Source organism: Belonocnema kinseyi, chromosome 10, assembly GCF_010883055.1.
Source record: "Belonocnema kinseyi isolate 2016_QV_RU_SX_M_011 chromosome 10, B_treatae_v1, whole genome shotgun sequence".
Classification (NCBI taxonomy): Eukaryota; Metazoa; Arthropoda; class Insecta; order Hymenoptera; family Cynipidae; genus Belonocnema; species Belonocnema kinseyi.
In genome coordinates, this window is record NC_046666.1 from 81,660,307 (window position 1) to 81,677,274 (window position 16,968).

Sequence of the window (16,968 nt, forward strand, 5' to 3'; positions counted from 1 at the left end):
AAAAGATTAATGTTTAATCAAAACATTGTATAGTTGGTATTTCCACTACAAAACTTCAATAATAAAATAAAAAACAGATTTGACCAAAAAGTATATATTTTCGACATGATTAGATGTTGACCAAAAGAAGTTGATTTTCTACCCAAAAAAGACGAACTTTCAACAAAAAAAAGACGAACTTTCAACAAAAAAAAGACATCATTTTTTACCCAATTTGTTGAAAGCCAAAAAGCCTAATTCTCTATCAAACAATTTAATTTTAAAAACAAGAACATGAAATAACAACAAAAAAGTTAATTTACAATTAATCAGTTGACTTTTTCACAAAATATTTGAATTTATAGTTTAAAAAAACTTGTTTACCTGCCAAACAAATTTTTAATTTAATTTTTTAACTAAAAAAACGAACTTTTGAATAAAATTATAAATCAACGAAAAAAAATTAAATTTAAAAAAATTCGTGCAACTTTTAACCAAGGAGTGGAATTTTTAATGAATAATTTTTTGGTTCAAAATTCTACTTTTTGGTAACAAATTCTACTATTTAGTTAAAGATTTAACTATTTTTTGAAAATTAAAGTCTTTTGTTAAATAGTAATCATTTTTGGACAAAAAATTATATTTGGCAGAAAATTCATTTTTTTTTTTAAATTGAAAATTCATATTTTTTGGTTGAACATTCATCTTTTTTGATCTAAAATTAATTATTTTTATTTGAAAAGTCTATTATTGTATTTTTGTTTAATAAATAATCTCTTCTACTTAAAAAACATACTTTTTGTGAAAATTCAACGATTTTTTTTTTAAAAAGTCATCGTTTTTGGTCAGAAATTGATACTTTTGTGGAAAATTCATATTTTTGTTGTTAAAAATTTATCTTTTGATAGAAAAATCTTTTTTTAGTTGTTGAAAATTCACCTTTTATATTTCAAAGTTAGTAATTTTCATTGAAAAGACTACTATTATATTTTTGGTGTTTAGTTAAAAATTCTATAAATTGTTTGAAAGTTTATTTAATTTATTGAAAATTGAACTAGGTTCTTAAAGTCACATTTTTTGTTTAAAATTAACCTCTTGGTTCAAAAAATCTATTTCGATTGATGGTTAGTTGAAAATTTGACTGTTTTGTTTAAAAGTCATCTTTTTTGGTTAAAAATTGATCCTTTTTGATTGAAAGCTAATTATTTTTTTTGAAAAAAAAAATATATTTTTGTTCTATAATTAATATAAATTCAACTATTATCTTAAAAAGTAATCCTTTTTTACCAAAATTTCAACTGATTTATTAAACACTTGTATTTTTGTATAGAAAATAAATCCTTTTGGTGTAAAAATCCTCATTTGTTAGAAAAGTCATATTTTTTAGTTCAAAATTCGCCTTCTTTGCTTCAAAATTAAACTGGCTTGTAAAATATTCATCTTTTCAAATTAAAAATTTAAGATTATTTTTGAAAGTGCAACTCTTCCCGGTTGAAATTTAATCATTTTTGTTTGAAAATTTGATCATTTGGTCATTTGGTTCAAGATTCGTCGATTAGGAAAGTATAATAAAAACTGTATTTGGTGTGCAAGTTGAAATTTTGAATAAAATTGTACTTTTTCAACTGAAAAAAGGTGATAAAAGATGAGAAACCCCAAAATAGCAGAAAAAGGTGACAAATTCATAAAATAGGTGACAAAAGGTGAATAGGTGACACTCTGTGATGACTGTGTACACTTTAAAATTAAAACGGAATTTCTTCCAAAGGTGAAAAAGTTACTCGCTGACAGGCTTGAAGTAAATACCTGTTATAAATTAAAGTAAAGATTGTAATATCTTACCCAGTGTTTTCAGGCAATTCCGGTAATTGTCAGCAGAGACTCCAGTGAAAAGCACCTTGTGTTTAAGTGGAGAAGCCACCTTGCTTCTCTTCGCTCTCGTTGGTGTAGAAAGAGCCGAGGAATTTCCATCACCAGAAGTCAAAGAAATCATCGAGGAACTTGCACTCGACTTATCCGCTGGCATGCCCTCCATATCGGTAGTTTCCTTCTTTTTCCTCCCGCGAGTCGCGGTTTTTTTTGGTTCAGTCTTCTTTAATTTCTCCTTCTTCGAATCCGTTGTTCCATTAAAACTACTTTCCACCAAGGAACTTGACGAAGAGCTGTTGCGAATAATCTCTTTACTCTGAATTACTTGCCGTTTACTAGCTCTCCTCGTCTTTAAAGTCTTAACTTCATTCTCTTCATTTTCAGCCTCATTTGCAACTAGATTTGCTTGCTTCGTTTTCTTCGGTTTCGAAGGAACCTTCAAATTTTCTCTAGCCGAGGTTGAAACGTTTCCAGAGTCATCAGCAAACGACTTCGAGGAACTCGACGCTAGTCTTTTAGATGCTCTGCCATTAATCGTAGAATCAACTTTAGCTTCATCGTTTACCTTCTGGATTTTTGAACGTCCTCTTCTTTTCGGTTCTTCCGCAGAGTCGTTAAGCGTAGGCGTAGAACTAGCAAAAGAATTAACATTTTTTGCTTTAACTTTTGCCTTCCCTTTAAGATTCTTCTTTGGTTCCTTCACTTCTTCCTTTTCTTCAACCACAGCTTTCTTATTATTCTTTAAAGATCCATCAAAAGGGAGCGATCGCCTAGCAAATAAAGTTGTAATCTCAAGTTCTTCTGTCTCTCCAACCTTCAAACGTTTTCCCCTTCCTCCAGTTGAAGTATCTGATTCTTCTTCGCTCATTTTTAAAGGTCGTTTCTTCAGAGGATGTGTATCTTTAGTCTTATCTTTTAAAACCTTCTCATTCTGTGATTTCTTCTGGGACGGACTTGTCACTTTTAATTCCTTCTTACTCCGGATAATATTCAACTTCGACATCCTCGGCGAACAATTATCGGCGTCAACCTGAAAAACAGAAGGACGCTCAACCACTTTCTCTACCTTCGCAATTTTCGCAATTTTTGAATTTAACGCGTTCCTATCTTGCACATAAACACTCTCCGTTTTCAAAACCCTATCCGCGATACGTTTAAGTTCCTCAAATTCCTCATCATCTGAATCCACCTCGAGACTCGTCGATCTCGCGAGCTTTTCTACCTCCTCGTGTATGTGGTATTTCTCAATGGAATTCGATCCTTTCGATTTTTTCACTTCAAGCTTGTTCTGTTCCAAAAATTTCCGACCTTTCCGACCCTTCCGATTTTTTGTAAGACTCGGACTTGACTTCAGAAGACCTTCGCCAATCGACAACTCCGAGGAAGTAGAAGGTGATGGACTCCCCGGACATTTTAAACCACCCTTTAAATTTGAACTCTCTTTTAAATTTATACTGCTCCTTATCACTTTTTTCGGTAAGAAGGGCACGAAATCATCATCACTCTCATCTGATGATTTGCAAGCCTTATCTTTTATTGGAACAGAGACTTGTAAACCAGAAGATGGTTTGGGTTTTGCTTTAAAATGAAAATTACAAACCTGGGGCGAGTTCTTGGACCTGGAGCTTCTTTCAGACAAGGAATTAGACGCTTTCACGGGAGAGGTTTCAATTCGACGGGTGCTTCTTCTTTTGGAAGTAGAAGGTGTCTGCAAAAGTTCCTCGTTCACCTGGCTCTCCTCCAGAATATTTTCAAGCTGCTGTGTCAACATCTGCGAAGGCTCGTCGATTTCTTCAACTTCACCTTCAAACATCTCGTTCAGATTTTGTTCAATCGTGTCATGCATTTTTGGATTCGATCTCCTGCTGATCCTTCTTCCAGAATTCGGTTGACTTTTAGAATTCGATTTACTACCAGAAGAGGTTTTATTTTCAGGAGTTTTCATCTTCGAGGTTTCAAAATCTTCGAGAAGTTGAGTGGGTGCCATTTCGTAGTCGAGATCTTCAATACTAGCGTTTCTTGAACCGAAATTTTCTTTTTCAGAATTCGAATCATTACCAGAAGTTTTACTACCGAAACTTGTTTTATTATCGGGAGTTTTCATCATCGGGGATTCAAAATCAGGGAGAAGTTGAGTCGGTGCCATTTCGTCGATATCTTCAATGCTCGCGTTTCTTGAACCGACATTTTCTCTCTCAGAATTCGAATCATTACCACAAGTTTTACTACCGATACTTGTTTTATTATCGGGAGTTTTCATCATCGGGGATTCAAAATCAGGGAGAAGTTGAGTCGGTGCCATTTCGTCGATATCTTCAATACTCGCGTTTCTTGAACCAAAATTTTCTCTGTCAGAATTCGAATCATTACCCAAAGTTTTACTACTAGAATTGGTTTTCTTTTTAGAAATGTTCATCTTCGAGGCCTCAAAATCTTGGAGAAGTTGAGTCGGTGCCATTTCGTCGATATCGTTTCTTAAAGCAACAATTTCTCTTTCAGAATTCGATACATTGCCAAAAGTTTTACTGCCAGAACTTGTTTTATTTTCAGGAGTTTTCATCTTCGAGGCTTCAAAATCTTCGAGGAGTTGAGTCGGTGCCATTTCGTCGACTTCTGCAATATTCCTGTTTCTTAAGCTGAAACATTCACTTTCAGATAAATGGAATGATATAATTTGAGTAGGACCATCATCATCAATTTCACTATGTGGTGGATTTACTTTTTGATTTGCTTCTTTACTCGTTGAAGGCTTTGAGGGTGCTTTTTCTTTCTGAATGGGAGTCGCTTTCTTTTCCTTAAGCTCGTTGATATTAGATTCTTTTTTTCGAAAAATAACCTCGTTTTCAGGTTCAGAATGCTCCGCGGTTTTCAAATAATTTTCGGAGATATTAAGTTTTGACTCTTTCTGAGCTGGAGTCTTTAATTCATTGTTTTTCTCATATTTATTCACCTTGGCTTCTTTTTTTTGAAAAATGCCTTCATCGTCGGTTTCGGAATCGTCTACAGTTTCAGAATGCTTTGAGGGAATTTTAATTTCAGTTTTTGCATTTTCAGATTTAGGCATTTCTTCTTCCTGAAGAGTGGTAGATTTCTTTTCATGTACTACGTTGGTAGATTCATTTTCAAAAATACCCTCGTCGTCAGTTTCGGAATCTTCATCAGTTTTCGAATCCTTTCCGGAAATTTTAAGTTCAAGTTTAGAAATTTCTAACGAATCCTTTCCAGACATTTCAAGATCAAACATAGAAATTTTTAACTCCGATTGAGAATCAGATTCATTAAGTTTTTCCTTCTGAGTTGGAGGCTTTAATTGCTTCTTTCGCTTGTATTTCTTGACAATGGATACTCTTTTTTGAAAAATAAACTCAGTTTCTGAATCATCGGTATTTTTGGAGTTAGCCTCTGCAGAGATTTCGGATTCAGACTTCGAATGTTTGGATGCAGACGAATCTTTAGATTCAGAATTAAAATGTTTAGATTCCTGACATTCTTCTCTTTGAATTGTCTCCGATTTCTTCTCTGTAAATTGCTTGGTACTGTATTCTTCTTTTTGAAAAATACCCTCATCATCAGTCTCGGAATCCTCGAAAATTTTTGAATCCACCTTGCCACTATTTTCAGCTACAGACTTAGAATTTTCAGAAACCGATACATTTTCTGGAACTGAAGTCCTCGAATTATTTTCTTGAAAATCCTTGGTACTGGCTTCTTTCTCTTGAAAAATACCCTCATCATCAGTCTCTGAATCCTCGGCAGAATTTTTTGATGCAGACTTCGGATCTTTACTCTCAAGCTCACAATTATCAGATTCCACTATATTTTCTTTCTGAATTGAAGTGTTTGATTGATTCTGGTCCTCAAGCTTTTTTTTATGAATACCCTCGTCGTCAGTATCAGAATCTTCTGGTTTCGCATCGGCCGTTTGGGAAATTTCAACTACTGGACTACTTAATTTTTTGTCTGTCACTATCTTTTCCTCGATTTCTTTAGACTCGGAATTTTCTTTGTGACCCAGAAATCCCCTGAAACTCCTTTCATCATCAGTACCGAATTCATTCAAACTTAAATTAACCTTTAAATACGTTGCAATTTTAGATCCAGAAATATTTAAATTTTCAATCTCTTTATTTGGCGAATATTTTTGCTCGGGTTTGCTGACATTTTCCTCATCAGTTTTGGAATCAATTGGGATATTGGATTCAGGCTCGGCCGAAATTCTGTTCGATTTCGAAAAAGACATTACACTCAAATCAGATTTAAAATCTGACTTGTCCGGACTCACTGCCTGTGTTGACTTCTCAAAAATTCCTTCTTCATCTGTATCCGAATCATTTAAATTTGAATCTGTTTTCGCAACTTTAAAATTCAAAATCGGACTTTTCACATTGACAATCATAGCCTGTGTAGCTTCTTCGTGAATTTTTTTCGGAGAGGACGCAGTGTATTTATGAGTAGAATTTTCAAAAATGCCCTCCTCGTCTGTATCCGAATCTTCAGTTCTCGAAGCTCTTCTCAAAATTCTGGTCTTAATCGGATTCTCAACTGCAACAAGTTGCGTCGGTTCTTCGTAGATTTTGCGACTTGCAGGAACTTTCTGAGTCGCTTCTTCGAAAATTCCCTCTTCGTCAGTATCGGAATCTTCAATAATCATCTTATCTTCAAACTTGTCCGATTTACTACTTTTAGGACTTTCGAGTGGACAAGCCTGTGTCGCTTCTTCATGGATATTGGCAGACTTTGTAGATACTGACGCATCCTCTGAAATTTCTTCCGATGATTCTGAATATTTATTTAATTTCTTCGAGTGAGAAACGGGACTTTTAAAAGCAAAAGCCTGAGTTGCTTCTTGGTGAATCTTATCAGAATTTGAAGAAACTTTCTGGGTCGAGGAACTGAAAATACCTTCGTCCTCAATTTCGCAACCTTGACTTAAATTTTCATTTTGCGCTTTCAAGTTTACTGAGACCGCCTGTGTGTTAGCTTCAAGAATGATATCATCATCGGTAAATAAATTTTCGGCATCAGCATTTATAGATTTAGAAATTAATGGAACAGCTTGTGTATCGGCTTCAAGAATTTTTTGAGAATTTTCTAAAGATGTTTGATTTGAAAAGCTCGGTTTGTTGACTGGATATTCTTTGCTATCCAGACCATGAACTCCGGAAGCGTTGATCTTCTTCGGTTGCGGAAATGCCTGAGTTTCCTGTTCGTAAATACTGGTAGATCCAGTTTCGGAATTAAGCAAACTATCGTCGCTGAGGAACTCAAGACTCAAGTTTCTCCGATTGAACTCGACACGCTGAGATGGGAGAGAAGGTCGGAGGAAATCGGATGGGCCTGCTGAATTTTTCTGAGTTCCATAAACTACGGAGGAATCATCGTCGGTGGTATTCTGTACAAATTGATTGAGTGGTGAATAGTCTTAAGAAGAGTGGTCTATAGTTCTTACGTAAAATGGAGTAATAAACATCTCAAAGTTCTGGCTTGGCTGATTGTGAAAAGTCGATATGCCAGAGAATGCGATAAATAATTTGTTCGAGTAGTTCAATCTAATAGTTCTAATCAAGCTTTTCCAGAGATAAGATTCCGAGTCTTAAGAACTCGAGATAATACCAATATAATGTTATAAGAACGCAAAATAACAGCAGATAACAAGCGTTAGACTGATATTGTGAAACCTACAATATATAATAGAAGGGTTTCTTAATATCAGAAATCGGCCTCACTTCAACGAAAAAAAATGGTGTCAATAGTGACGTAAAATTGGGAAAATATTAGCAACATAGTGAAATACATTTTTTTAAATAATAAACTTACATGATAAATAAGTGGTATAAGTCACATAAAATTTCAAAAAATTTCTTCTTTTATCAATAAAGATTATAAATTTCGCCTGGTATGTAAGTTTTTTGAATTTGTAAAAGATTCCATTGTGTAAATTCTGAACTTAGTTTATAGAAGTGCTATTTTCTTATCATTTCATGAAATTTGGTAGGAAACTTCTTAATTAAATTCATTCTTACTAGGGTTTCTAAAGAATTTTCATTTTCAGGTTCCACGTTTTTTCTATATTTTTTCAAAGGTGAAAAAATATTCTAAACCTCACAGCGACAGCTACATTCCAGAACGATTAAAAAATTGTAGAAGAGAAAAATATCATTATAGTAGAATAATCGCAGAAAATTAAACTAATCAAACTCCGATTAGATATATTATCAAAGATAAAGAAAAGATTTGAAAATTAATTCTTACTTCACTAATTCCAATAAGTTTCCTCTAAATGCAATAAATTTAAATACTTCGGTGTTTTAAAGCGATGGCGTTTACACCTTTCTTTATTTTACACCCGACTCTGGGTTTAGCCGGTTGCTGTTTAGCAGTACCCAGTCAAGTATATTGTTTAGCTACTTTTTTACAATGAAGTACTATAAGTATTTCTCCAATGTGACAACTGTACCCTTTCTGATCAATGTGAGTATAATATAAATAATTTTTGTAAGATGTTATTGCCATTTTAAAGCATGCGAACGTCCGAGTTTTTATATTTTAATCAATGAAAGCAATAAAATTCGATTTTTAGCTATTACTTCGGACAAATAGTTGTTCTCGTTTTTCAAAAAGTATTTTCCGAAGGAACTGCTAAATGTCAAATTTTAATTAATTAAAAGTAAAAAGTCGGAAGCTGACACGCCTCAAAAAAGTAATAATATCTTCCAAAAATTATTTATATTCTTAATGATGAATTATTTTGAATAATTCATTCCACAGGAAACATATCTATACCATTCTGAACAACTTTTTCGCTGGAGGTTTTTCGTTGCTCAAAATCCGCTCGACTACATTGCATTATTTAGGAAAGGTTTCAGGTAAAAAGCCATAACTTTGTTTTAAACAATTTTCAACTGCGAAAACGGAAAAAGCCCAAACTTTTTTGTCCAGAGAAAAGATGCAAAATTAAATGTCCTATAAGATTATGTACTTTTATAATTCAAATTCAAAACCTGTTAGAAAACTCTTGAGAGGCAAGTTCCGTTCTTCGATTTTAAAATGTTCAATAAATAAGTGTTACAATTTAAAATGATAGAATTTTGAATTAATTTTCTTCAAAACGTATCGCTAAAAAAAAATGTCAAAAATTGTCAATAGTGAAGTGAGTCCGGGCTCTGTAATATGTGCTGATAAAAGGTAAAAGTATTAAAAGTTTGGATACCTACCAATACAGAATCAGGAGTATTCGCAATTATCTCGTTGCACCTTGCCGCGGCTGGAGTTTTTAAAACACTCTCATTTAAGCAGCTCAGTTTTCTGTAAATTGCTGAAATCGACCCGATTCGAAGCGAAGCGCCATCGGATAACTCGAAAAGTCGATTCGGCAGCAACTTCTCCTACAATCAACAAGTAAATATTTAATTTTACATGGTGGCCGTTAAAATTCGAAAAAATTGCCGAGTTTTTCCCGGGTTATACAAATTTTTCTCGGGCATTAAAATGTTGAAATTCTAGTTTTCAAGATATCGCTTGTTTAATTTAAAATAATAAAAATTAAACTGAAAATTGAAATTCTGCTGAGCTTGAAATATATCAAATAAAAACTTGAAACGTTTAAAATTCAGCGACATTAACGTCAAACGTTCAATTACTTATAGATATAAAATAGAAGGAATCATTCTAATTTAAGGGTGCCCTCCTCATTCTCAGGGTCAAAAAATCGAATTTTTTTTATCACCTTATTCGAACCTATAACTCTTTAAGAATTATAACCTGCAAATTTCAAGTCAAAATTCGAAATACTATTTGAGTATTTTAATGCTGGAATCCTTTAAACTTTATTATTTCACAATTATTAAAAAAAAACATTTCACTGTCGAGCCTTCTAATTCAAACTAATTAAATTTTAAACAATTTAAAACCACACAATTTTGAAACCATTAATTTTAAATTTTTTAAGTTTGTACACTTTATTCAGAATTAGGCATTCTACATAAACTATCAAATACTGCTAAATTTTTAAGTTTTTTTTTCAAACCTTTAATCCATTAGAATTTTTTTATTTAAAACTTAATTTTTTCGTGTTTTATAATTATGATTAAAAAGTTGTTTGAAAACAGAAAATAATTTGCGCCAACAAAAAATTGTTGGTTTGGTATCAAAGTGAAGTTTAATTTTTGTTTTGAAAATTCACAAAGATCTTCATATGGGGCAAACTATCATAGGGCGAATCGAAGAAAATTACTTTTTTGCTATAAAAAATGTTGTTTTTAACACAGGTGAATTGTTTTAAAAAGACATAATTCAAAATTTGGATACTCTTTAAAAATTAAAATATTTTGTTAGAATAACGAAACAATAGCTGTTAAATCTTTCGATTTGAATTAGTACAATTTCGAAAAGATTGAAAATGGTTCATACTTTATTATACTTCAATCTTTTTAAATTTATAGTTAACTTAAATTCAACCCATTAATAACGTTGAAAGTGGTTTTCTACAGAAAATTCCGGACTCAAAATAATGGTCGCTGAAATTTCCCGATTTTTCTTGATCTCAAAAAATTCTCGTTAAAATCCCGGTTCAGTGGAAACCCGGTTTTATTTATAATATTGATAATTTTACATTTATTTCCTTTCTATGAAAATTAAATTCATACAAATGTTCCAAGGGTATATCAAAAATTGTCTGACTATGAAAAGCATCAATAAAATGTAGAATTGAGGTGCCGGATGCAAAAAAGAGATACAGAATCCTGAAATAAGTCTCACTACTCGACAGGTGAGTGGAAGAACGTAGTGTCTGATTTTTTTTTAAGAGACGTATCTCGCAACGGTTCCAATACATGTCGTATCTAGCTTGTGCCTGAACAGGCGTAGTATTTCGCTCGCAGATTAAAAAGACGTCGTATCTCGTTGGCCGCCTAAGAGACGTCGTGCCTTTCTCGCGGTTCAGAAAATGTCGTATCTCATTCACTGTTCAGAAGATGTCGTACATCGCCGCTGTTTGCGAGGCGTCGTATCTTATTTAAGATTAGTAACTTAATTAATCGAAAATCTGTACCACATTTCAAATTGGTACTCTTTTAATAAGAGTGTTACTGATAAGGTTTTAATAATGAAAATTAAGTGCATTTTTTGTGTGTAATTTTGTATCTGTTCTGTGTTTAAAAATGGGTAAATATACTAAAAGTTATACGTATTTAAAGAAAGGTTAAAGTATTAAAAAGATTCGTTTGAAAAGTGCGTGTGTGTCTTTTTAAAGGCACACATGCACACACACACATGCATACTCACTCATTCAGTTACTTACGAAACCTACCTCTAACAGTGTTCAGCAGCCTTAACACAATTTAAATATTATGGAAAAATCACATAAACAAATGTATTCTAAACGAGAGCCTCGAAAAATTCATAACAGTTTTTTTGTTGAAGAACCTCTCGTTTTGTATTGGGTAACCAGTTTCTTGATTTATTTTCTAGATTATATTCAGTTAAATATAAGTAAATAATGTTACAATTACACACCAGGTACTTAAAATAGAAAAAAATATGTAGCGCACCAACTGGGCTCCGCAGACGACCAACCTGGACACTTGGATGCATACTAGTTACTTGAAAAGGAGAAAAAATATAGCGTGAATTTCTAGCTGGATTCCGTAATCGGCCACTATGTAAAGTTATAGCCGTAGGGTTTTCAGAAATATATTTTGTATCTCATTTTGGCAGCTATTCTTCATTGCCAGCAGCATTATTAATTTTAAATAATTATTTACAAATATTTTATAAGTTATTTTTTAAATAAAGTATATTAGGCCGTTTTATTGGTAATTTGATATAGTCTGAAAAATTATAAATTTGTGAGATACGTTCCTTAAACTGTGAACAAGATACGACGCCTCGTAAACAGCGGGCGATGTACGGCGTCTTTTGAATCTGCGAGCGAAATACTACGTCTGTTCAACCACAAGCTATATACGACATGTATTGGAACCGTGGTGAGATGCGACGTCTCTTGAAACAAAAATCAGACACTACGTTCTGCCACTCACCCGTCGATCTACTGTTTGCATACGGCTCCTCAAATCTCTGAATTTACATATTTTTCAGGAACGATACACAATTTTCTCGACTTTTTTCAGCTCTCAAGCTATATAGAATAACTTTTAATAATTTAGAAATTAACTTAATCCTAACTTTTCTTTAATGAAGTATAATTTTTTTTATTAGTTGAGAATTTATTAATAAAAATTAACTTACTTTATTGAGGACAGTCGTATTGCATGATTTCAAATCACAAATAAAGGAATTTTTTCGCCGTCCTTCGATTTCTGCATGATGTTTAGAAATAGTCTGTAATGTTTAAATAACTTCGTCAAATTCGTATAAAAAACAATTAAATAATCTCTTTTGATAAATGTTCAAAAAATTCCACAATATCTGTACAGGGTGTCTACTGAATTATTTCCCCGAAATTCCCATGTTTTCCTGGTTATAAATATACGGTTTCTCATACGATAGCAGCATACATGCAATGCAAAGTGGGTTGTGACATACGTAATTTGCACGATTGGAATATTACAATTTACTTTTAGAATATATTTTTAAATATCTTTTAAGAATTTTAATTTTAAGGAAAAAAAAAGTTGCGCAGGTAGCTCAAAGGGAAAACAAAAAATGATAAGGAAATGGAATACACTTCCCGCATCCAAAATAAAATGAAGGTCAATTCCCGGACTCCCTTAAATTCCCGCAAAGCAGGCACCCTGTTGTATCAAAAAAGAAAATCCTTATACCCATATGTAGTGACAATGTGGTAATAATTAATCTGATTATTGAGTATATATTTGTATTCTTTAAAACAAAGATACAAAATATGGTTATTTTGGTATAAACATCACTTTTGAATTAAAATACTTACCGAATCCTTGAGAACAATATTATTTGACGCATGCCGACCAATGGTATTTGTTCCGGTGAAAATGGGATACTCTGTATCACCAACAATTAAAACTCCGACCTGAAAACCAAATTATTAACGATAAAAACCTGAAATCGAGAGGCAATTAATTTGATTTTATCTATTCAAAATGCCAAGCTTATTATAAATAAGTATAATCAATCAGACAAATGCTTAATAATTTACACATATAAAATGGAAGCTGCTAACAATTATCAAATTAATTTTTTTTATTAAATGCAGTTCAAATGCCAAATTAAATTTTTTTTAACTCTTTTAAATTGTAGAGTTCAAAAATTCAGATTCAGTTACAAAAATATAAATTCACGTAATAATTTTCAAGGCTCTAAATTGAAGAGTCAATCAATGAATTAAAATTTTTTCCAAATTATATTATTTTAAGCAATTTTAAGCAAGAAGAAATAAAAGATTGAACGATTACATTTTTTTATAAACTGAACACGTCTTAAATCACAAGATAAATCGTTTTCAATAAAAAAATTATAAAAACCCTTAAAATGGTTCAAAATCTTGAAAAGTCATCTTTTATATTTTTCAAATTGTATATAATTTTTTTAATCTTTTCAAAACTTCTGTTTAAATTATTGAAAAATTTTCCTTTTTTTAATCCTGTCAAAAAAAAAATCATTAAAATTTTCCAATTTATTTTTGAAAATTTTGTAAATCTTTCTAAATCTTTTTAAATATTCTCTTGAAATTAATTTTTCAAAATAAAAAAACACTTTAAATTTACCTAGGAACCTTAAAGAAATGTTGTTTATTCTTTTGCAGCCTTCCACAATTCTTAAACAACTTTAACATTTTTTGTTCGAAATCGTACACTTCGTTTCAATTATTTGTAATTATTTCAAAGTTGAAAATGTACAATGTGTGGACGGTGGCGTGCGGCGACGCCAGCTATGCAGATGGCCTATGATTGTTGCAAATGCATGACAAAATTATAACGTTAAATTTAATAACACATTAAAAGTAATTTACTAACAGTGTTAAATAATCTTTGAATGTTTTGAGTGATGTTTTCGACATTTTCCATTTTCTAAGCGAAAGAAAACTGAAAAAACTGCTTTTAGATCAAATATCCGCAGTGTTGAAATTTTGAACAAAAATCGCGAAGTGCGTTTGTTTTTACTGTAAATCGGGATAAAAAGTAATTGAGAGCAGGAAAAGATAACAAAATTCATCTTTTCAAACTACCAAATGATCTAGATATTGTTAAATAATGGCAAATGCTATTTTTAGGGACGATATCAAACTGTAGTGTTTGTGGCTATGGTGTTACATATAAAGTGTATAGGTATACTGTTTTGTTGTTAAAGTTTTTCTCTTTTAAAAAATATTATTTTTTGTTAATATTAACTGTGAGTATTGGGCATTATTTAATAGATAATAAAAAATGATATCTTAATATATTTTCAAGTTTTAAAAAATGAACTAAAATTATAAATAGTAAAGAAATTTAATTAATTTTAATAAATTCATTCACAAAATTGCTTTTCGGCACAACTCTGTTCATGAAATATAGCTTAAGATTTAGGACAAAAAGGGAATTTTTATTATATTTGTTTTTGAATTAAACATGAACTAAAGTATCTTATTCTAAATAAGAAATCGCCACACAGAAACCAAGTTTTCAAAATAATTTACAAATTCTCGTCTATCAGTGCAGTTAGGTTTTGAATTCTTGATAATAATTATTTTAATCGAATATACAGAAAAGAATGATTGATAAATATATATTTTCATTTTAAATGTTTAAATTATGTTTTTTAAAGAATAATTTAATGACGATATAAATTATTTTACAATTTTTGATGACTTTAATGTAATAAATAGAATGAAGCTTATGGTGGATGAAATTTCATGCATTTTTTATAATTTTATAGTACCTTTCTTATATTTTGCTACTAAACGTCGAAAAAGACTCTGGGAAAATTCAAAATGATTCAGATTTTATTTTAAAAGGTTAATTTTAAGTTTTGAAGATTTTAAAATATGTCGAAAAAAAATCTGAAAGATTTGAAACAATTTTTTCGGATGAATTTTTTTTTATTTGTAGATGTTTCAGTAGTTTTGAAAAGAATAGAAAATAATTAAAATCTTGAGGAGATTCCCAAAAATTTAAAACGAAACGTACATTTTTGATGATTTAGAACAAAAAATGAGAAGCCTTTTAAGAATTTTTAAAGGTTTTAGGAGAACAATAAAATTGTCCCAAGATTCCTGTTAACATTTTTAATGATGTTTTTGTTTTGAAGAAGATGTACATTGTTGAAGATTTACAAAAAGGAAGCTGGATTGGAAAAATTTTAAAAGACATTTAGAACGTTCAGATATAATAAAAACATTTTTTAAACGTTTAATTTGATAATTATACAAATTTGGAGAAAAATGTAGATTTTTATAATTTTATAAAAAAGGTTTTTATGAATTTGGAAAGGTTTTTAAAAAATCAAACAATATTCTCTGGATTATTAGGAAAATTTAAAGTTATTTTCTGGAAGATTCCAGTTCATTTTTTTTATTTTGCAGAATTTAAAAAAATGTTAGTTTTAAAAAATTTCAAGTTTTAAAAAATGAACTAAAATAACATAGTCAACAAAATTTAATTAATGTTAATGAATTCATTAAAAAAATTTTTGTTTCGTCATAACTATTTTCATGAAATATAGCCTAAGATTTAAGAAGGAAAGGGAATTTTAAGTATAATTGCTTTTAAAACAAACATGAACTAAAGTTATTTCAAGGTAAAAAATAAACGTTGTTAAAAATGATTTATAAAATCGAAGAAAATATTTTATTGTTAATTATAACTGTTTTTTTTTTAAAGAACTTGAGGTGAACTTTTAAAATAAATATTTTACGATTTTCATTGTTTATTTAACAGTAGTTTTTACAGTTTAATGTTTTTCTCTCTCACTTTAGGTAAAAGTTGCAACTGTTATTCAATCATAATGCTGTAGGGCTTATTTTATTCCTGAAAAGATTCTCCGCAAATCTCATCGATACGTTTTTAGATGAAAAATTTTATTTAGGGATTATATAATCCAATGAGATTTTCAGAAAACCTTTTAAGGAATAAAATAAGCGATGCAGCATTAGAATTAAATAAGAAATGCAACTTTGACCTACAGAGAAAAAGGAAAACATTAAACTTTAAATTTATATTGTCAAATAGAGAAAACCCGAAATACTTGTATCAAAAGTTCACCTCGAGTTCTTTTCCAAAATTAGTTATAATTAATATTAGCATATTTTCCTCCATTTTATAAATCATTTTAACAAGGTTCATTTTTTGAACTTGAAATAACATATAATATTAATAAATAAGGAAGCAAATTGTGTTCATTAAAACACATAATTGGTTTATTAAAATATTTCAAAGACGAAAATGAATTTAAATTAATAAATAAAATAAATATTATATTATCTATATATTATATCATATAATAAAAAATGTTATAAAATTTAGACTATTTTATTTTCGGATATTTTAAAATTACACAAATAATGATATGTTTAATTTCATTGCGCATAAATAATGATTTGTTTTGGTTAGTAAAAATGCATTGTGTTTTACGTCTAAAAGCAGTGAATTTTACGATTTTCGCTAATTACTTTTTATTCAGAAGGTAATAAAAAATCGTAAAAATTATTATCTTTTACCCACAACTATTATAAAATTATTTTCATTTGAAAAATATTTTTTTAACACTTTCGCTGTATAATATTGGAATTCTAGGCCAACTGCATAGCTGGCGCCGCCACACGGCCACCGTCAACTCTCATGACATATATTTTCCACAGCCCTCCAGAAAAGTGGCAAGGGGCTGCTTCTAATGTTTAATTCGTTAAGTCTTTGAAACTACATTTTAAAATTCTTTAAATTAAACTGTAAGCTTAAAAATTAAAACCTAAAATGGAAAATTTTTTAAGTGAAAGATGTTCGAATTACGCATTAAAAACTGAATGATCTCATAATTGAAAAGGATAACAATTGAACCATTTTTTTTTTCTAAAAATGTATACAATTCCCGGTCAAACAATGTTTGACCGGTAATTAACTAAATTTATAAAATGAAGATATGTAAAATTAAATAAAGAATTATTAATTGAAAGTTTGGAAATAACACTGCGTGATCGACAGAAGTATTTAA

The 16,968-nt window shown here is 30.5% G+C and overlaps 1 protein-coding gene across 1 annotated transcript in view; it reads right to left on the minus strand.

Annotated features, from left to right (window-relative positions):
• The window catches only part of LOC117181441 (muscle M-line assembly protein unc-89-like), a 21,945-nt gene that overhangs the window by 3,976 nt on the left and 1,001 nt on the right, over window positions 1-16,968 (minus strand). Inside the window, exons 2-6 of the mRNA XM_033374093.1 lie at window positions 12,755-12,853; window positions 12,094-12,186; window positions 9,063-9,233; window positions 3,449-7,240; window positions 1,822-2,878 (exon numbers count right to left, since the gene is read on the minus strand). Of these exons, the coding sequence (XP_033229984.1) occupies window positions 1,822-2,878; window positions 3,449-7,240; window positions 9,063-9,233; window positions 12,094-12,186; window positions 12,755-12,853 (5,212 nt within the window). The remainder of the gene's footprint in view (window positions 1-1,821; window positions 2,879-3,448; window positions 7,241-9,062; window positions 9,234-12,093; window positions 12,187-12,754; window positions 12,854-16,968) is intronic.